The sequence below is a fragment of the Nicotiana attenuata genome, chromosome 2 (genome assembly GCF_001879085.1).
Source record: "Nicotiana attenuata strain UT chromosome 2, NIATTr2, whole genome shotgun sequence".
Lineage (NCBI taxonomy): Eukaryota > Viridiplantae > Streptophyta > Magnoliopsida > Solanales > Solanaceae > Nicotiana > Nicotiana attenuata.
In genome coordinates, this window is record NC_031990.1 from 22387466 (window position 1) to 22409852 (window position 22387).

At 40.0% G+C, this 22387-nt stretch overlaps 1 protein-coding gene across 1 annotated transcript; it reads left to right on the plus strand.

Moving 5' to 3' along the window:
• LOC109205274 (GTP-binding nuclear protein Ran-A1) lies at positions 18893–21313 on the plus strand. Its single transcript, XM_019367967.1, has 8 exons — positions 18893–19002; positions 19151–19220; positions 19509–19565; positions 19657–19774; positions 20326–20415; positions 20499–20678; positions 20787–20864; positions 20967–21313. Exons 1-8 carry the CDS (start codon positions 19000–19002, stop codon positions 21034–21036), a joined length of 666 nt encoding a protein of 221 aa, XP_019223512.1. The 5' UTR covers positions 18893–18999; the 3' UTR covers positions 21037–21313.

Sequence of the window (22387 nt, forward strand, 5' to 3'; positions counted from 1 at the left end):
GGATTAGAGTGTTATAATTGCTATTTGCTAAATGATCGAGTGCGGTGTATAGGCTCGGTGACGAGTATCTATACACCGGAGTCTAGCATGACCGTGGGTCTTTGTTTGTACTTTATGTTTGAGATAATTTGGAACTCTTCTCAGCTACAATATGTTTTTCTGGGAATGTGAAGAGTTTGAGGATAAGTTGTGAAATATTAATATTTTGGAGCATTGGCTCGAATGGTAAATACCATTGAGTAAGAGATGAACGTATTGAAAGGAGTTGTGGTTAATCCCTTGCCGGGATGGTTTGATTACATTGAGTATTGCCCTTGCCGGGTTGTGAAAGATATTGTTATTGTTCCTTTGCCGGGACTTTGTTGTTATTTGTGTTAATCCCTTGCCGGGATAGTTCATATTACATGTTTATTCCTCTTGCCCGTTTGGTTGTGACTGTTATTTGGGTGAGGAAGAGTGAAATTGCACGAAGGGTCATTCCGTGCTATTCTTGATTATATTTGCACGAAGGGTCGTTCCGTGCTATGCTTTGACTATTTATGCACGAAGGTACATTCCGTGCTCTGATTTGATTATATTTGCACGAAGAGTCATTCCGTGCCGTGAGATAAGAGCTATGTGAGGGAAAGCACGAAGGTTGATGCCGTGCATTTTATTTGATTGCTTTGGGTGTGATTGAGTTGAAAGCACGAAGGGTGATGCCGTGCAACTATTGAATTTCTTATCCTTTGATAATTATTGTTGTGCCATGTTTCTTACTCGGATTGTACTCCCCCACAGCATGTTCCCCCCCCCCCCCTTTAACTGTTTAGTTTCGGTATTTCTTTTGCTTTTGTTGTATATATGCATATAGAATTGTACAGGTTGATTTGGTAGTCCGGTCTAGCCTCGTCACTACTTCGCCGGGGTTAGGCCAGGTACTTACCAGCACATGGGGGCAGTTGTGCTAATGCTACACTCTGTGCATTTCTTTTGTGCACAGATCCAGGAGCAGTGTTTGGACAGCAGCAGTAGGATATTTATTCCAGGAGCTATCATCAGTCCGAGGACTTTTTCGAGGTAGCCTAGCTGGCATTCGCAGGCCGAAGTCCCTTTCCTTGTTTTCATTGTTCCGAAACAGACTTATGTATTTTTCTTCATTCAGACTTGGTTGTAGTATTCTATAGTAGTCCGTGAGCTAGTGACACCAGATTTTGGGTAGTGATGTGTTTCACACTTCCGCACTTTTATATTATTTTGTTAACTTTAAGTCTTCCGCACTTACTTAATTGTCCTCAGAATATTATATTGTTGATGTTGATAGAGAATGTGTAATGTTTGACTGGCCTAGCTCCGTCAGTAGGCGCCATCACGACGCTCGATGGTGGGATAAATCCGGGTCGTGACAATTCTCTAAGATTGATCTTCGCTCAAGTTTTCACCAATTGAAGATCAGGGACTCAGATATTCTTAAGATAGCCTTCAGGACCCGATGTGGTCATTATGAGTTCTCGGTGATGTCTTTCGGGCTAACCAGTGCCTCAACAGCATTAATGCATTTGATGAACAGTGTGTTCCGGCCGTATCTCGACTCCTTTGTCATAGCCTTCATTGATGACATTCTGGTATACTCGCGTAGTCAGGAGGATCACGCGGATCATTTGAGAATGATGTTACGGAGATTGAGAGAGGAGAAGCTTTATGAAAAGTTCTCCAAACGTGAGTTCTGGCTCAGTTCAATGGCTTTCTTGGGGAACGTGGTGTCCAGCAAGGGTATTCAGGTGGACCCGAAGAAGATAGAGGCGGTTTAGAGTTGGCCCAAACCGTCCTCAGCTACAGAGATTCACAGTATTCTTGGCTTAGCGAGTTATTATCGTCGGTTTGTTCAGGGATTCTCGTCTATTGCATCGCCCTTGACCAAGTTGACTCAGAAGGGTGTTTCATTTCAGTGGTCTGATGAGTGTGAGGAGAGCTTTCAGAAGCTCAAGATTGCCTTGACCACAGCCCCAGTGCTAGTATTGCCATTAGCTTCAGGTTCTTATACCGTATATTGTGATGCTTCAAGAGTTGGTATTAGGTGTGTTCTGATGCAGGAGGGTAGAGTTATTGCTTATGCTTCTCGTCAGTTGAAGCCTCGTGAAAAGAACTACCATGTTCACGATTTGGAGTTAGCTGCCATTGTTCACGCGTTGAAGATCTGGAGGCATTATTCGTATGGTGTGTCTTGTGAGGTGTATATTGATCATCGTAGCCTCCAACACTTGTTCAAGCAAAAGGATCTCACTTTGAGGCAGCGGAGGTAGTTGGAGTTACTTAAGGATTATGACATTACTATTTTGTATCACCCGGGGAAGGCCAATGTAGTGGCCGACGCTTTGAGCTGAAAGGTGGTGAGTATGGGGAGTTTGGCATATATTCCAATTGGGGAAAGACCTCTTACGGTTGATGTTCAGGCTTTGGCTAATCGGTTCGTGAGGTTGGATATTTCGGAGCCGAGTAGGGTATTGGCTAGTGTGATTTCTCGGTATTCCCTATATGAGCGCATCAGAGAGCGCCAGTATAATGATCCACATTTGCTTGTCCTTAAGGATAGAGTTCAGAATGACGACACCAAAGATGTGACCATCGGTGATGATGGGGTGTTGAGGATGCAGGGCCGGATATGTGTGCCCAATGTAGATGGGCTTCGGGAGTTAATTCTAGAGGAGGCCCATCGCTCACGGTATTCCATTCATCCAGGAGCCGGGAAGATGTATCAGGATTTGAGACAACATTATTGGTGGACAAGAATGAAGAAAAACATTGTGGGATTTGTAGCTCGGTATCTCAATTGTTAGGAAGTGAAATATGAGCATCAGAGACCGGGTGGCTTGCTTCAACGGATGGATATTCCAGAGTGGAAGTGGGAGCGGATCACTATGGACTTTGTGGTTGGACTTCCACGGACTTTGAAAAAGTTCGACGCTATTTGGGTGATTGTGGATCGGCTGACCAAGTCCGCGCACTTCATTCCTATTTGTACTACTTATTCCTCTGAGTGGTTAGCAGAGGTATACATCCGGGAGATTGTTCAGTTACGTGGTGTCCCAGTTTCCATCATTTCAGATAGGGGCACTAAGTTTACTTCACAATTTTGGAGGTCTGTACAACGAGAGTTGGGTACTCAGCTTGAGCTGAGCACAGCTTTTCACCCTCAGACGGACGGGCAGTCCGAGCGCACTATTCAGATATTGGAGGATATGTTATGCGCTTGTGTTATTGATTTCGGAGGGTCATGGGATCAGTTCCTACCGCTCGCAAAGTTTGCTTATAATAACAGCTACCGGTCGAGTATGCAGATGGCTCAATATGAGGCTTTGTATGGGAGACGGTGTAGATCTCCAGTTGGTTGGTTTGAGTGGGGCGAGGCGTGGCTATTGGGTACAGATTTTGGTGCAGGATGTTTTAGACAAGGTGAAGGTGATTTAGGAGAGGCTTCGTACAGTGCAATCGAACAAAAGAGCTATGTTGCTAGGAAGGTTCGTGATGTGTCCTACATGGTTGGTGAGAAAGTTCTGTTGAAGGTTTCACCCATGAAAGGTATTATGAGGTTTGGAAAAAAGGTTATGTTGAGTCCACGGTTCATTGGGCCTTTTGAGGTACTTCGTAGGATTGGGGAGGTAGCTTATGAGCTTGCTTTGCCACCCAGCCCGTCAGGTGTGCACCCAGTATTCATGTTTCTATGCTCCGGAAGTATGTTGGGGGATCTTTCTCATGTTCTGGATTTCATCACTGTTCAGTTGGAGGCTGATCTGACTTATGATGTGGAGCCAGCAACTATTTTAGAGCGTCAAGTTCAGAAGTTGAGATTAAAAGATATAGCTTCGGTGAAAGTGCAGTGGAGAGGTCGGCCCGTGGAGGAGGCTACCTGGGAGACCGATCAGGAGATGCGGAGCAGATATCCTCAGCTATTTGAGGCTTCAGGTACGTTTCCTGACTCGTTCGATGATGAACGTTTGTTTAAGAGGAGGAGGATGTGACGAACCGGCCGGTCGTCCTATGACTTACCGCTCCGTTTTCCCCATTTCTGCTTCTATTTGCTTTAATTATCGGCTTTATATGTGATCGGGTTGGTTGGCTCAGGTTCGGAAAGGTTTTGAGAAGGTTTGAGACACTTAGTCTCTTTTAAGAAGGCTTAAGTTGGAAAAGTCAACCGGATGTTGACTTATGTGCTAGAGGGCTCGGATGTGAGTTCCGATGGTTTGGATAGCTTTGGGAGATTATTTGGGACTTAGGAGTGTGATCGAAAAGTGTTTTGGAGGTCCGGAGTAGATTTAGGCTTGAATTGGCGAAATTGAGTTTTTTGGCGTTTTCTGGTTGATATGTGAGATTTTGATATAGGGGTCGGAATGGAATTCTGGAAGTTCCAGTAGCTTTTGTTATGTCATTTGGGATGTGTGTGCAAAATTTTAGGTCATTTGGACGTGGTTTGGTTGGGTTTTTGATCAAAAGCGAAATGCGGAAGAATTTAGAACCTTAGGCTTGAATTCGATGAGTTTTGATGATTTTGATGTTGTTTTAGGTGTTTTGAAGATTGGTACAAGTTTGAATAAGGTGATGGGATATGTTTGTGCTTTTGGTTGAGGTCCCGGGGGCCTCGGGGTGATTTCGGATGGTTGACGGGGAGTTTGAGGAATTGTAGCAGCTGTAGATTTTGCTGCTTCTGGTATTTCCGCACCTGCGGATTGGGGACCGCAGGTGCGGCGCCGCATATGCGAAAGAGGGGCCGCAGAAGCGGCCAGTGGTGCGTTTGGTTGGGACCGCAGAAGAGGTTGTGATGTTCTAAACGTCAATACCACACAATAAGGGGGGTGATTTGTGTGGTACCTAATTTTCGCACTAGAAGAACCTGGTTCTTCTAGATGTACTTACTATGACTGTTTGCGGAATTAAGAATGCATAAAATAAAGAACACAGATATTTTTACGTGGAAAACACCTGGCTCAAAAGGTGAAAAAACCACGACCTACTACTCAGTAGGATTTTCCCAAACTTCCACTAAAATCACTGAGCCAAAATAGCATTTACAAAAACTCTTGTAAACCTAAGGATTAAACTCTAATCCCAGTGTAGCACACAACCTCAACTGTTGCGACACCTTTAAGTTAACTCTAACTTGAATACTCAAAGTACCTAATACAATTGCTTCTAGATAAAGCTGAAAGGTACAATATGAAAACGCCTACTACAATTGAACTAGAAATAAAGAAAGACACAATAGAATTGGTTCTTCACTCTTGGTTCATGTAGCTTCAGATTTGCACACTTGAATCACACACAAATTGCTTGCAAAATCGCCTAGCTCTTTTGCTCTCAATTTAGTTTAACTTCTGCGTATGTGCAATCACCTGTAAAAGAGAACAATCATTATTATTTATAGAGTTAGTAATCAGAGTTTGATTAAAACTCGAATTGCTGATCCTTCATCAAATTCGAGTCCTAGAACAATTCAAACTCCAATCCTTATTCTTGATTCGGATGTAGTTCTCTTCCCATAAGGAGACTTCAACTCCTTATCCTATGTAACCTTTTTGATCAACTCAGAAGATATTGTTGCTGACCCTTGAGACTTATCTTCTTCACACGTATGTCACATGTATAAGTATATCAACACTGTGTCTCACATGATGGACCTGGTTCATTACTGAGTTCATTTTATCAATCTTCAAAACTTCATCTGAACTTGGGCCAACGAATTCCCCCTTTTTGATGATGACAAACTCTGTGCTTTTATTGATTAGAGACCCTGTGGAACTCAGCTCAATTGTCACACTTTAATTTAACTTATCATTAAGGACCAGGTTTAATCAGGTTATAAATATCCCTTTATTTCAGAATACAAAGTAAAGCACAATATCTCTTCCCCCTTTTGGCATCATCGAAAAGTTGCATATTTTATGAATCCCAGATGTTAATTATTACTCATGGCCACTGGGGCAACTGCAAGTGAAAACATGATTTAGTTAATCAATAATCAACTTCACAAGAATTTAGCTATTAAGATCAGAAGTATCATATAACAAGAGAAAACAAAGCATATTGTCATTGATTAGCGGGTGTTTCCACATAACAGACCACAAAAAGAAAAACAAACATCCAACCATGAGCAAAAAATAGAGAAAAGTCCCGAATCTGGGTCACTGAGGGGGTTTCTAAATTGGTTCTAGGGCTTGGAGGAACTAGAGGGTTGAGATTGAAGGAGATTGAGCATTGTTTGGAGCATCCCTTCACTCTTTTCTTTTTCCTTTGCCAGCTCAGCTTTTAGGCCATTTCGTTCACTTTCTAGTTCAGTAATGTGAGCCTGGAGCCTAGCAATTTCTGCATCTTTAGTGCCACACTCTAGAACCAATGCCCTAACTTTGCTGTTCACATGTGTCTTCAAGGATGAACCAGGTTCAACTAGGGTTACACTTAGTAGATAGTCACAAGCCTGCAGAGTTTTGATTCCAAAGTGCTCTTTGCTGGAGGCCATCTCCCACTTTTTCAATGGCACATCTAACTTGGCCAAGACAGTTGTCAGTATAAACCCATAAGGTGTGGCATGGGCCTTGGAGCCATTGATGACTCTATCCAGCAGCTTGACAATGAAAGCAGGCCAGTTAATATGCTTTCCTCTCACAAGACACTCCAGAAGGACCAGGTCCATATAATTTGCAGTGTGCCTTCTCTTGTCTGGGCAGCAAACACTTGTTCACAAACTCAAAAAGCACCTTGTGCTCAGGCTTCAACTCACTCTTTTGCATAAACCTAGCCTCAGGCACTTCTTCAGCAGACTTGGTATCACAGAAATTTCTGGTGATTTGGAGAGCAGAAGGGAGAGAATCTAGACAAGGCCACCATTGCCTAGTATAGTCATCATAGCCCTCATAGGGTATGTCTAGAATTCTGCCCAATTTAGGTGCATCAAATTGCACCTCTACTCCTCTCACTAAGCTTGTAACAACCCCATTCACCACTGTGGCATTTGCCATAAACTCTATCAGCTCTTTTCTTTCCAGCTTGTGCATCCAGGGCATCAACAAATCTTTTCATGCCTGGCTCCTCCAGGTCTTTCAGAATTCTTCCTTTCAATATCTTTCTCCTGCCAAAAAGGACAAATCTGTCATGTTCTTTTTCAGATTCCTCTTCTTCTTCCTCTCCACTGCATGCTTCTTCTTCTTCAGGAACTTTTACTTGTTTTCCTTTGACTGCAGACCTGGTTCTTTTTGCCAAGGAGGGTTCAGCAGATACAGATTCTGAAGACTTCTTGGTAGAAGTCTTGGGTCTTTGGTGTAGGAGTGGGAACCTCCTCAGTTGTACCTCTTTCCTGATGGACCAGTTCCATCTCATCCTCCTCTTCTTCTGCAGCCACAGAACTTTCCACAACTTTAGCTTTTCCCTTTTCCTTCTTCTTTTTCTTGCTTGCCTCTAAGGCTTTCTGCAACTCAGCCTCACTTTGCTTTACCCTGCTTCTAGTAGCTTTCACCTTTGGTACTGAAGGAACAGTAGACTTAGGAGATGACACCTTGCTCTTCTTTGTTGGCTTAGAGGCGATTGGAGCCTATTGAGAAGAAGTTTTGCGCTTCTTGGGATCATAGCTTGCTCCCACCTTCTTCAGAATATCAGCCAAGGTTTCTTCCACAGATGAACCAGGTTCATCTAGTTGTTCACTCAGGTGTACAAGTCCTTCAGCAGCCTCCCCAGTTTCACTTCCCCCTGGCTTGTTGCCACTCTCCTCAACTCCTCCACAAATTGCAAGAATTTCACCTTTCCTTTTCTTTCCCTTCCTCTTCGATTCTCCCTCACTTACATCTCTCACAGATCCCACCAACACAAACCTATCATCTACTTTCTCCACTACATCAGAAAAAACACAGCATGTATTTACCTTTTTAGGGGTTTCTTGATTCTTGTCTGAGTCAGAAGACCCACGTTCTTCTCCATCGCTTGCAGAGACAAAAGCTTCAGATTCAGAGCTTGAGTCAGATGATTCCTTTTCAGAGCTTTCCCTTTTCTGACTCGCTTTCAATTTTTCATTGAGAGTTGTTCTCAGACCACCAGCAGCTACAGTCTTTCTTGCCAACATTTTCTGCCGGCAGAATCTTGGTTTAGGGTTGTCGCTAGGAGGTACAGATGAAGATGTGTTAGGAGATGCTGGTGGGGGAGTTAATGGATTTTCTTGAGGATTAGTCATGGCAGAGAATTTCTGGAGAATTTTGGGAATTTTGGGGAATTTTAGAGAGAAGGAGGATGATTAGAGGTTTAAGCTTAATGACAGTTATGGAAAAATAGGAGTATGTGGAGTGTATTTAAAGTAGAGTATGATTAGGTGCAGTAATGGCAGTCTTTTTGCAGTGGTCAATCAGGAGTCTAATCCCATTAGGACTCCGGTCTTTAAGTGATAATTGATCGACGATAGTTTTTAGGAAATAATCCCGTTTTATTTAGAATTCTAAGGGAATGAAACTGGTTCAATGCTCAACGGTTATATTTTTAGGAGTTTAGTTAGGGTAGGACTTCTGCTCATAATTGAAATATTTATTTTTCTAATTGTGCAAAGTATAGAAACATACCTGACCTTTTCTCATGAGCATATACTGATGAACCAAGTTCTATAAGTAGAACTTCTCTTGATTATGCCTCATATATCAGAATAGAAAAAAAATTTGTAAGAGATCAATGAATTAATATAAACACACGTCACAAGAGTATACTGATTAAAGTATGAGACTGAGTAAGAATTAGTCTAGATATTTACATAAAGTCAGAACTTCTAACCAAAAATGTGTTTTTTTTTTCAATTTTTTATTCATTTTCCTTTTTTTTCATTGCATTCTGAACTGGTTCCTTTTAGGTGATCTTAATCATCCCTAATTCCAACATGTTCCTTTTTTTTCATTGCATTTCTCATAATTATCTCTCAAGAAGTGGTGTCTAACATCTATGTGCTTGGTCTTTTTATGATGAACAGGGTTCTTTGCATACTTATAGCACTAGTGTTATCATAAAATATTGGTATGCATCCCACTTCTATTCCAAAATCTACTAATTGTTGTTTAATCCATAGTAGTTGAGCACAACAAGAGGCTGCAGCCACGTACTCAGCTTCAGCAGTAGATAGGGCTACTGAATTTTGCTTCTTGGTAGCCCATGATACAAGACATGAGCCAAGGAAGTGTGCCATACCTGAGGTGCTTTTTCTATCCACTAGGAAACCTGCATAGTCAGCATCAGCATATCCTACTAGATTGAAATTACTACCTTTAGGGTACCAAAGACACAATTCAGTAGTGCCTTTCAGATATTCAATATCCTCTTGACAGCAGTCAAGTGAGACTCTTTTGGATTTGCCTGAAAACGAGCACATAGCCCTACATTGAAAACAATGTCAGGTCTACTGGCAGTAAGATACAAGAGTGAACCAATCATACCCCTGTACAACTTCTGATCAACTGATGAACCAGGTTCATCAGTATCTAATTTAGTGGCAGTTGCAATAGGTGTATTTATTTCTTTAGAATCCTCCATTTTAAACTTCTTGATTAGTTCCTTTGTATACTTCTGCAGATGAATCATGGTTCCATTTTGACTTTGTTTGATCTACAACCCTAAGAAAAAGTTAAGCTCACCCATCATGCTCATTTCAAATTCACTTCCCATTAGTTTTGCAAAATCTTTGCTTAACTTGTTAGTGGTGTCCCCAAAGATTATGTCATCAACATAAATTTGTACAACAAGAAGGTCCTTACCTTTTTCCCTTAAGAATAAGGTACTATCTATTTTACCTCTCTTGTACCCATGCTCCAGTAGGAATTTTGACAGTCTTTCATACCATGCTCTTGGTACCTGTTTGAGTCCATAGAGAGCATTGTCTAGCTTGTACACATGTTCAGGAAATTCTTTGCTTTCAAACCCTGGAGGTTGTTTCACAAATACTTCTTCCTTCAAGTAGCCATTCAGGAAGGCACTTTTGACATCCATTTGATGAAGAGTGAATTCCATATGTGCTGTAAAGGCTATGAGAAGTCTGATTGCCTCTAGTCTTGCAACTGGAGCAAATGTCTCATCATAGTCTATTCCTTCCTCTTGGCTGTAACCTTGGACCACCAACCTTGCCTTGTTCCTTGTGACAGTTCCATCTTCATCAAGTTTGTTCCTAAAGACCCACTTAGTGCCAATGACTGATCTATCCTTGGGTCTTGGAACTAGGTGCCAAACTTGACTTCTTTCAAACTGGTTTAGCTCATCCTGCATTGCATTCACCCAATCTGCATCCTGCAAAGCCTCAACAATATTTTTAGGTTCAATGATAGATAAGAAAGCATCAAAAGCACACAGATTCTTTAATTGTGATCTGGTTTTGACTCCAGATGTTGGATCAGTGATAATGTTCTCAATGGGATGAGAACTTTGATACTTGTGAGGTTTTACAACCAACTGGCTTCTGCTGGATGTTTCAGCCATTTGATGAGAAACAGGTTCATGAACAGGTTCCTTCAAGGAGTTTATTTCAATTCCTCTTTGATTTCTTCCCCCTGTCAGGTTGCCCTGTAAGGAAGAACCTGTTCCATCACCTGTTCCTTCTGTAGGTGCCACTTTGACTTGAGCTGATGCTTCAGCCAAATCTTTGACCAGTCCAATGGCTTCATCTTCATGTTCCTGTCTCTCAGAAAGAATGTTAGTTTCATCAAATACTACATGCACACTTTCTTCTACACACAGAGTTCTTTTATTAAAAACTTTATAACCTTTACTATGTGAAGAATATCCCAAGAATACTCCCTCATCACTTCTGGGATCAAACTTTCCTAGGGAGTCTTTTCCATTATTGTGCACATAGCACTTGCAACCAAATGCCCTAAGATGGGATATGTTTGGTTTTCTCCCTTTAAGTAACTCATAGGGAGTCTTCTCTACAGGTCTGGTCATGCATCTATTTATGATGTAACATACAGTGTTTACAGCCTCTGCCCAGAAGCTGTGAGGCAATTTGCTAGATAGTAACATTGTTCAAGCCATATCCTCAAGAGTTCTATTTTTCCTTTCAACTACTCCATTTTGTTGTGGAGTCCTAGGGGTAGAGAAGTTGTGATCTATGCCATTTTCATCGCAGAACTCAGCAAACTTAGAGTTTTCAAACTCAGTTCCATGATCAGACCTAATGGAGGCAAGATGATTTCCTAATTGTTTTTTAGCTTCCTAACAAATGCTGAAAACATGTCAAATGCTTCATCTTTGGAAGTTAGAAATAAAACCCAGGTAAATCTAGAATAGTCATCAACTAGCACCATTACATACTTCTTTCCACCTCTGCTCATGGTTCTCATTGGACCACATAGATCCATATGAACCAGTTCCAACGTCTTGGACGTACTTACCAATTTCTTGTATTTGAAGGATGACCTTACCTGCTTCCCCCTTGCACATGCCTTACAAACTTTGTCTTACTTGAACTTGATATTAGGTAAACCTACAACCAAGTCCTTGGAGACTAATTTGTTTAGCTGATTTATACTGGCATGACCAAGTCTTTCGTGCCATAGGAGGGGATCATTAACTAACACACTTAAGCAAGTGAGTTCATATTTTGAAAGAGTTGACAAATCTACAATGTAAATATTGTTAACTCTTTTTCCCTGCAAAACAATCTTGTCAGTGGTAAGGTTAATCACAAAGCATTTGGTGGAGGTAAAAGCCATAAGGTTACCTCTGTCACACAATTGTGACACACTTATTAAGCTATATTTCACGCCATCTATCATGTGGACATTCTCTATGGAATGAGAATCAGTCTTGCCTACCTTTATAACCCCAATGATCTCACCTTTCTTTCCATTACCAAAGGAGACATTACCTCCTTTTAAGCCCTCAAGTGAAAGGAACTGGTCCTTGTCCCCAGTCATATGTTTTGAGCAGCCACTATCCATATACCATATTTGGCTCCTCCCTTTCACTTGGACCTGCAAAAAGGAAATCAAGGGTTAGTCTTAGGAACCCAAACTAGTTTGGGTCCCTTTCTATAAGCAAAAGGATGAATTAAATTCCTTCTTGCCCATCCTGGCAACTTATTCTTTTCTTTAACAAAAACTTTGTTCTTTTGACTGGCCATTTCTTTTGCATTACACTCATATTTGTAATAGCCAGTCTTACCACAGTGTGTGCAGATTTTATTTTCAGGAAGAGTGAGGTACTTGCTTTTTGGATCCCATTTAGGAGCTTGAGTCCCATAGCCAAGTCCTCTTTTGTTACTGCTATGATGCTCTTGCATCCAGGAGAGAGCATCAGAAGCCTTGTTCCACTTGCAAGTTCTGTCAAGTTCATGTTTTACTTTTCCTAGATCTTGTTTTAAGACCTTGATGAATTTATCTTTCCTGTATAATTCATCTTTCATTTTTCCCAAATTTTCTTCTAGAGTGAGATATGTGTGATCAGCTATCTTCTTTCCTGTTCCTAATTTCAGTTTCAGATTTTCAGACCTAAGTTCTAGGACACTGTTGTCAAGTTCAAGAACCTAGTTCTTCAACTCAGCATTTTTGTTATCACTCTCATTTGCTTTTAGAATCACACATTCCCTAGACAGAACTACCTTCTCATTATTAATTATCTCAGACTCATCAATGAAGTCTATTAATAGCTCAGCCAGCCTTTCTTTAGACAAGAATTTAATCTTGTCTTTGAGATGAAGAATACTTACCTCTTGTTCATCATCTGATTCTCCGATGGCCATTAGTGCTTGCTCCTCCTCAGCTTCATCTTCTGAGTCTTCATCTGAGGTTTCTCCCCAAGCAGCAACCATAGCCTTGGTTGAACCTTTGTTTTTCTTTGGTTGAACCTGTTCCTTCATTCAGCTCTTTCTTTCTTCCACTCAATTTCCCATTGAGGGCAGTTTTTGATCATGTGGTCAGTCTTACCACACTTGTAGCATCCCTCATTGGTATGTTTCTCCGGAGCTCTTGATTTGTTGAAGTTTGTACCTCTTGAAGAGCCCTTTCCTCTCATCAGGTACTTCTTGAAATCCCTAGTGATCGTAGCCACTTCATCATCTTCCAAATCTGCACCTTCAGCAATTCTGAGAGCTAAGCTTCTCTCCTTTTTGGGAGTATCCATCTTCATGGTTTGTCTCCTCATTTCATAGGCAGTTAAATTTCCAATTAGTTCATCCAGTCTGAGGGTAGCAATGTTCTTGGATTCCTGAATGGCAGTGATCTTGCTTTCCCATGTGACTGGCAGAAATCTTGTCAGAATCTTCTCAACCTTGTCTTCTTCAAGGATAATCCTTCCAAGAGATTCAAGTTCATTTGTCAAAGTGGTGAATCTAGTATACATCTCCTGGATAGTTTCTCCTTCCTTCATAGTGAAATTCTCATATTGAGAATACAAAAGTGTTCCTCTTGATCTTTTCACTTGAGGTGTTCCTTCATGAGCCACTTGCAGAGTGTCCCATATTTCCTTAGCAGTTGTACAACTTTGGATCCTACTGTACTCGTCTGGTCCTAGACCACATACAAGCCACTTCTTGACCTTAGCATTTTTCTCCCACTTTCTCAGGTCCTCAGCAATACAATCAGCCCTTATTTTTGGCACATCAATTCCTTCAGCATTCTTCTTAGTGGTTGCTAGGGGACCATCAGTGACTATGTCCCAAAGTTCATAATCTTCCCCTATAATATGATCTCTCATTCTGTTCTTCCACCACGAATAGTACAGACCATTGAAAAGTGGAGGCCTGGCAGTGGATTGCCCTTCCTAGTTCCCAGGTGGTGCACTCATTGTTGATCTTCTCCTAAGGTGTTAGCCTCTTCAAGGATAACCTGCTCTGATACCAATTGATGGTCTAAACGTCAATACCACACAATAGGGGGGTGATTTGTGTGACCTAATTTTCGCACTAGAAGAACCTGGTTCTTCCAGATGCACTTACTATGACTGTTTGCGGAACTAAGAGTGCATAAAATAAAGAACACAGAGATTTTTACGTGGAAAACACCTGGCTCAAAAGGTGAAAAAACCACAACCTACTACTCAGTAGGATTTTCCAAACTTCCACTAAAATCACTGAGCCAAAACAACATTTACAAAAACTCTTGTAAACCTAAGGATTAAACTCTAATCCCAGTGTAGCACACAGCCTCAACTGTTGCGACACCTTTAAGTTAACTCTAACTTGAATACTCAAAGTACCTAATACAATTGCTTCTACATAAAGCTGAAAGGTACAATATAAAAATGCCTACTACAATTGAACTAGAAATAAAGAAAGACACAATGGAATTGGTTCTTCACTCTTGGTTCATGTAGCTTCAGATTTGCACACTTGAATCACACACAAATTGCTTGCAAAATTGCCTAGCTCTTTTGCTCTCAATTTAGTTTAACTTCTGCGTATGTGCAATCACCTGTAAAAGAGAACAATCATTATTATTTATAGAGTTAGTAATCAGAGTTTGATTAAAACTCGAATTGCTGATCCTTCATCAAATTCGAGTCCTAGAACAATTCAAACTCCAATCCTTATTCTTGATCCGGATGTAGTTCTCTTCCCATAAGGAGACTTCAACTCCTTATCCTATGCAACATTTTCGATCAACTCAGAAGATATTGTTGCTGACCCTTGAGACTTATCTTCTTCACACGTATGTCACATGTATAAGTATATCAACACTGTGTCTCACATGATGGACCTGGTTCATTACTGAGTTCATTTTGTCAATCTTCAAAACTTCATCTGAACTTGGGCCAACAGGCTGTGTGGCCGCATCTGCGAAGGCGCAGGTGCGGAAAGCCCATCGCATATGCGAAAAGGGCTGGTTAAGTGAAGAACCACAGAAGCGGTTCATTGGCCGCAAATGTGGTACCGCAGAAGCAAAAATTGGCCCGCAGATGCGGAAATGTCTGGACAGAATTATAAATTATTTCCTTCGCGATTTTCAGAAGGTTTTCTCACTTTTTAACACGAATTTTGGAGCTTTGGGCGATTTTGAAGGGAGAAATACAGGAGACATCATTGAGGTAAGGTTTTGGATTATGAAAACTCGTTTTTATGGTGTTAATGCATGGATTAGAGCTGTAATTAAAGGTAAAGTTGAGAAACTAGGGCTTAGAAACCTAGGCCTTTGATTGAGATTTTGGAAGATCATTTGTGGTCGGATTTTGGAACTTTTTATGTGTATGAACTCGTAGGGAAATAAGGAATCTAGTGATGTTAATTTTATCGAATTCCGAGACGTGGACCCAAGGGTCGGGTTTTGGTAATTTCGGATTTTGTGATGCTTTTCGATTATTTTCGAGTGGGCTTCGTCCCTTTAGCGTAAATTATGGTTACGTTCTGATTTTTGTAGATTCGGAGCATCCAGAGATCGATTCGAAGGGCAAAGGCATTACGAGCTAAACCTTGGGCCGGATTGAGGTGAGTAATGATTTTAAATGTTGTCCTGAGAGTATGAAACCCCGGAATTTCACAGCGTTCGGCTATGTTGAGGTGAGACACACGCTAGATGACGAGCGTGGGGTCGTGCACCGTTGGGGATTGTGACTTAGTCCATCCCGAATGACTATTTTACTGCGTATTTGACAATTAATCGTTTGATATATTTTATTTTGGGCTAAATTCCATATGTGGGCTTCGTGCCAACTGTTTGAACCCTTAGGGGATTTTAAATGATATTTTCCTCAATGATTAATTTCATATTGGTGCTCAGTCAAGCTATATTTTCATTATTTTCAAAACTCAGCTATGTTATTATGTTTTAAACACATTAAATGATATTTTTAAAGATATTTGAGGTGAGCTTCATATTTTATTGTTGTCCGAGGGGCTTATGAGATTCTGACTAAGAAAGACCGAGGGTCTGTGTTGTGAGGATACTTTTGGGTCAGACTGCACGCCACAGCAGTGATGTACTGATTATGATAATGAGGCCGGGGGCCTGAGATTGTACGCCACGAGGTGGCTTGAGATAGATATGAGGCCGAGAGCCTGTTTATGATGCCACGAGATGGCTTGATATTGCGTTTGGGCCGTAAGGGGCCCCTCCCGGAGTCTATACACCCCCAGTGAGCGCGAGTACCCATTGTGATATGAGATATAGCCCGAGGGGTTGGTATTGTTCTGTGATATTGCCCGAGGGGCTGATTCTATTGTTACTTTGCCCGAGGGGCAGTTATTATGTGTTTACCTTTCTAATTATTTTTCCTGTATATTGTTTAACTGTTTAAAGGATTTATGACATTTCATTGCTTAATTATATTTACTGATTTTGTTATGCCTCTTTTAGCTTAATGTTGTGCCTTACTTGATTTTATATTGCTCAATCTCCATTTATTTTTATTACTCACTGAGTTGGAGTACTCACTTTACTCCCTGCACCCCTGTGTGCAGATTCGGGCGCTATAGGTCCTGCTCCTGAGGGTTGATAGTTCCAGCAGGTCTTCCGAGATTTACTAGGTAGCTGCTTGGCGGTTCGCAGCCCAGTGCATTCTCCCTCTATCTTAGTTTTCTTTTGATTCAGTTACGTAGTAGTGGAGTAGACTTCAAACTTGTAGTATTATTTAGATGCTCATGACTGGTGACACCCTGATGTCGGGCAGTGTTGGTTTTTAATTCAGCAACTTATACTGTTATTATGGGATTTTATTTCTATTAAAGACTTGGTATTTATTATTTTAACTGCTTAAAGTGAATTGGAGGTGTGCCGGCTGGCCTTGTCTTCACGAGAGGCGTCATCAAAGGTTATGACAGTATACACGCATCACCACCTGATCAGTTGGTATACGTTGATGATTTTGCCCACAATGGCCGATATGATATGATGGGATGCCCTTAGAGGCCTGATGATGTTATGAAACATGTACCTATGCATGACATGACATTCATATGCATATGCATGACACTATAATTATTTCATGATTTACAGAATTATATAGACTTACAGGTTGAGTCCTTTGCTCTGTGTTTCTTCTATGTCCTTAATTAATGTAGACTTACTGTTATGTTTCAGTTCCACCTTACATACTCGGTACATTATTCGTACTGGCGTCCTTTTGTTGGGGACGCTGCATTCATGCCTGCAGGTATGGACAATCAGTTTGACGAGCCCTCATAGTAGACGAGGTCAGCATTCAGCGAAGGATCGGCAAGACTCCACCTCATTCGGAGTGCAGTCAAGTCTATAAGTCATCGTGTCAGAGTTTTGCTACATACTTATGGGTAGGCCGGTACCCTGTCCTATTTGATGTCAAATAATCTTAGAAGCTTTATAGACATAGGTCTATTATGTACAGTATCTCAGAGGCGTTGACGACCCATATATATATTCATGTTTTATGAACGATGGTTCATTGATATAACGTTTGCCCACAATTGTACATTATAAGTTGTGGCCATGTTGGCCCATGACAGTTGCAGAAGAAAGAAATGAGTTATAGAGTGGTTCGCTCGGGTCAGTACAACACCGGGTGCTAGCCACGCCTCCCCAGGGTGGGGCGTGACAGGTTTGCTGTTCATCGGTATTTTTGGTACCTACACTCCGGTGAGTTAAATCGTTCTATCCTGGAAGGATATATTTGAGCACCTCCGGTACTTGAGGGGAATAATTTCTTTAAGGACACAATGTGTATTCAGTGGGCTCGATTTATTCTGAAATAATTTTCATATATTATTTTGACATACTGTTTCTACTAACTTTCTGTTTCTGTTTCTATTTCAGAAAGTTTACAGTTTTTAATATTTATTACAGTAGTACAGTTTAATGCAATATTCAGAGAAAATATGCATGTTATTGCAAAGCTCTTTAGAGATTGAAACACTATATTGTGCTCCAATGACTGCAAGGCACTACCATCAAAAAATCTTTATTTATGTATCATCTATATTTTTGGAGGGCATGTGTTTTTATGGTATTCTCTTTTAATAGGTAGTGATTAATAGAGTACAATTTTTTGAGATTTTTTCTATATGTAGTGAAATAACAAGATATTCCTTATTCTTTTTCCCTATCAACTGCTTTTTTGTTGTGTCCTTGAGTCTAGGGTCTTCGAAAACAGACTTTCTATCTTTATATAATATGAGTAAGGTCTGCGTATACACTATTCTTCCTAGGTTCCATTTATAAGATTATAGTGAATATGTTATTGTTGTTGGATTTTTTTGTGTGCAAATGAATGGTGGGGACATTGTGGGGACATACTCTTATGCTATTAACCAATTTGATTAATTACTTCTTAAGGTTAACACTAGAACGGTGGTGGTCTAATTCTATTCACACTAATGTCACTTAGTGAGAATTTATTCAACAACAAAAGTCAAAATTTTCTGGAGTATTATCTTAATTCAAATAAAATGCGACAAAGTATGATACTTGGTGTTTAGAACTTTTATACATTCTCCTAAGTAAATTATATTTTAGATGTCTAATTAACCTGTTTCTGAATCAGAAATTTGTTGCATGAGCAAAAAATAGTAGTAGTAATTATTAAATACATTTATATATTACTTCAACTAAAATGATTATTTTTTTCTTAAGACGAGGGTCTTTCGGAAACAACTTCTCTGCTCTTTCGGGGTAGGGTAAAGTCTGCGTACACATTATCCTCTTCAGACCCCACTCGTGAGATTTCACTGGTTTGTTGTTGTTGTTGTTGTAAAATGATTATTTTTATTAAATACTATTTAATTGTTACTTAATTAAATAATTTTTTCCGCTATTTAAATAATCACATATGGTTTTAACTATCCAACCAAACTTACGGTTGGAAAAGAAAAAAAAGAACAAAGCTCATGTAGTTTGAAATTCAAATTTGGAGAAGAACGTGAGAGTCACGTGCGGCAGCGCCGAATCGAGAAACAGACTGATCCAACGGTCCAGAGAATCGCGTCAGGGCAAAGCTATGATGTGAACGAAAACGCTGATTACAAAACCCTTTTTCTCCCAACTATATATATCCCTCCTCCTTAATCCTCCTCATTCCTCTCAAAACCCTCGCAGTATTCTCCTCAAAACAAACATGGTTAGTACGCTATCTTTGATGCTCAAAAGTTCCGTTTTGTTGTCTATTTTTGTAATGTTATGCTTTTAGTTTTTTCTTTTGTCGATTTGTGGTAATTTTTTATGTATCTGAATGACTTGTGATTTATGCGTATCGTTTTTGGGTGTAGGCTCTTCCAGGTCAGCAAGCCGTGGATTATCCCAGTTTTAAACTTGTTATTGTTGGCGATGGTGGAACTGGTAATTTTTCTCTCTTTCTTTGAGGAGTACTTGTGCCTTGATTATTTTGAAGTGTGATTAGAAAGATTTGCTTGATTTCGGTATAAGTGAATTCTCTAATGAGAGTGTGTTTATATGTGGTTTTAAATCAGTATGGTTACTGAAAGTCTTAGATCTATTGAGCTGCTGTTCTAACTAGATTTTGTGTTAGGTTGAAAAAGGAGTGATGGTTTTGTGGATTAAACTGTTTTGTTCTTTTTCTTGTTTTTTAATTACTTTTCTGATTTGGAAGTTTTTCTTTTTGTATAGGAAAAACTACATTTGTGAAGAGGCATCTTACTGGTGAATTCGAAAAGAAATATGAACGTAAGTGTTGGCTGCATGACGCATAGCTTGGTTGTTATTTCTTGGCTTTTTTTCTTCGTAAGACTGATTTTAATTCTGTATTTTGGAACAGCCACCATTGGAGTGGAGGTGCATCCTTTGGATTTCTTCACAAACTGCGGGAAGATTAGGTTTTACTGCTGGGACACAGCTGGTCAGGAGAAATTTGGTGGCCTTAGGGATGGATACTAGTAAGTAATTATTCCATTTAATTCAGTATGTGCTCATTGCTATATAACTATGATTGGCAATGATGCTGTATGTAATACTTGAAAAAACTTATTCCATTGTTTTATGTGAGCCGATACGTACTTCTCCAATATAACCTGTTTATTTGTGGTTTTAATTCCAACTGCTAATTATGTGCTAAGTGAATCAACCTATATAAACTTTATGAGGGAAAAATGGACCTCAAGTAACTTGTTAGGGTATTTCTTAGGTTCCCATTTTTCTTTTTGTGCCGATGATTGATAAATAGTATACCATTCTCCAAGTTTAAAGTGAGATGTATTACATGCTGATTGAACTCAATGTGGAATGTTGTGTGGATTGCGGTATGGTTAAATGCATCTCTTTTATCAGCTGTAAGGGTCTAGCGCTTTTTTAAAATGAGCATAGCAGAAGGTTGTTCAGTGTCTTTTTACAATACCATTATGGAATCTCTATGTATTTTCAAGTGTTATCTAAACAAGAGTCATATGCTGTGTGTATTCCATCTTGACTTGCTACTGTCTCTCTGCAGTATTCATGGTCAATGTGCGATCATCATGTTTGATGTGACAGCCCGATTGACATACAAGAATGTGCCCACATGGCATAGGGATCTTTGCCGGTATGTCTAAGCATCCTTTTAAAATTGATTTTATTCTCTGGTTTGTGTTTCAAACTGAAAGATATTTACATCTGTTGAATCAGTGTCTGTGAAAATATTCCCATTGTTCTTTGCGGAAACAAGGTTGATGTGAAGAACCGTCAAGTTAAGGCTAAGCAGGTCACTTTCCACCGGAAGAAGAATCTGCAATACTATGAGATATCAGCAAAGAGTAACTACAACTTTGAGAAGCCTTTCCTTTACCTTGCCAGGAAACTTGCTGGGTACTTACTTTCTTCATTTGACTATTAGCTAAATTGTGCCATTCTGCAGAAGAAACGTACTAGAATCATATTCTAATGATGTTTTCAATATGATTTCTCTGTTAATAGGGATCCTAACTTGCACTTTGTGGAGTCTCCTGCCCTTGCTCCTCCTGAAGTACAGATCGACTTGGCTGCACAACAACAGTAAGTTCTTCACCAATTTACCTCTTCTCTTCGAGTAAATTTGTGTAGATTTTGATTGTCATTTCTTCCCTATGTTTTTGTAACTTTGATGTGTTGTTGCAGACATGAGGCTGAGCTTGCTGCTGCTGCCAGTCAACCCCTCCCAGATGATGATGATGAGACCTTTGATTAAGAGAGTAATCAGCCTTCTCGAACAGCATTCATGGATGCGGTTATGATTTTTCTTTTTTCCTATGTACTGGTGTCCCATTTTTTTCCACCATTGATGGGCTTCTGAGGACTCTCTGTTCCAGAATATGTAGGCTTTTTGAACTCTGTTCTTGTTCTATTTTCTTTCTGGTTGTGAGAACGATATGAAGTTTTTATTCATATCTTCTGAATGTGGGATCTCTGTTTGTTTGGATGGACCGATTTGGATAGATGAAGCTACTTTGGTTGCTTATTTTATGCATGTTCTGGTTCAGCAGTATAGCTGCTCTATCCTAGTTAGAGTTGTTACTTGTTACAGCTCCGAGCCTCCGACCATGTAGAAGCTACCAAGTTTGACTGAACTTTAAAATCATGACCTCGGGGTACAAGTTCTGGATGATGTTAATCTTTTGGGCATCTGAGAAGGTAATGTGCGCGCGCTTATATAAGAATGATATGTGAACAGAGAGACATAATAACAACATAAAAGATCTTTGCATTAGACTTAACAGCCACCTTTTGGGTGGACGCTTTGTCCCTGCTTGGGCCACATCATACGAGTCGACCCGAAAAAGCTCCAGATGAATCCTTTCAAGTCAGGATAAAAGAATGTTAATTACCATGCTCACAGTTCGAAAAGTTAAATCTTAAATGAATTATTTTGCAAATTCTTTTAAGATTTGTTCTTACTCTACATAATACTACAAAGGTTAGTATGACAAATTTCGTAGGTTGATTTGTGTCGCATGGCAAAAAGAATCAAGATCTGAGCTACTATCAATTTATTTTTAAACACTAATTGCTCTTAAGTTTATATTATCATGAACTAAATGATCCCTTATCGAGTGAGAAGGAAGCGACTCTTCCATGGAGAGTCGGTTGAAAAAACTAGGGAAGCTTAGAGTTAAGGTGCTAAAGAAGATGTTTTACTCGTCCCCTTATTAGGAATGATATGAACAAATTTCAGTGCGTCTACCGTCGTATTTCTTACATCAACAGAGGAGTTTCGGCTGTGCTTTTTAAACATATAGACTACACAAAAACATTGTATAGACTGAAAATACATATTCGAACACAGCTAACTTTTGATAAGATCTCTGAAAGCCATAAGTAGAACGACAAGATAATGAACCACGATTACAAACACAAACACAAGGATTATAACGCATAGACTGAAAAGGCATATTCTCCGGGTGATAATACTTTGAATTCACGATGCATGTCATACACAAACACAGAATTGAGGCTGGTGCCAATGACGGTGTGCTAGAGAGGGGCTAGACCCCTTTCAACACAGCATCACTTCTCAAATATTTCTCCCAACTCACATTATG

What these genes read in the sequence shown, in the direction of transcription:
- LOC109205274 (XM_019367967.1), top strand. An exon ending in GGCCTTAGGGATGGATACTA is followed by an intron (nt 19,775 to 20,325) that starts GTAAGTAATTAT and finishes GTCTCTCTGCAG; the next exon opens with TATTCATGGTCAATGTGCGA. An exon ending in GACTTGGCTGCACAACAACA is followed by an intron (nt 20,865 to 20,966) that starts GTAAGTTCTTCA and finishes GTGTTGTTGCAG; the next exon opens with ACATGAGGCTGAGCTTGCTG.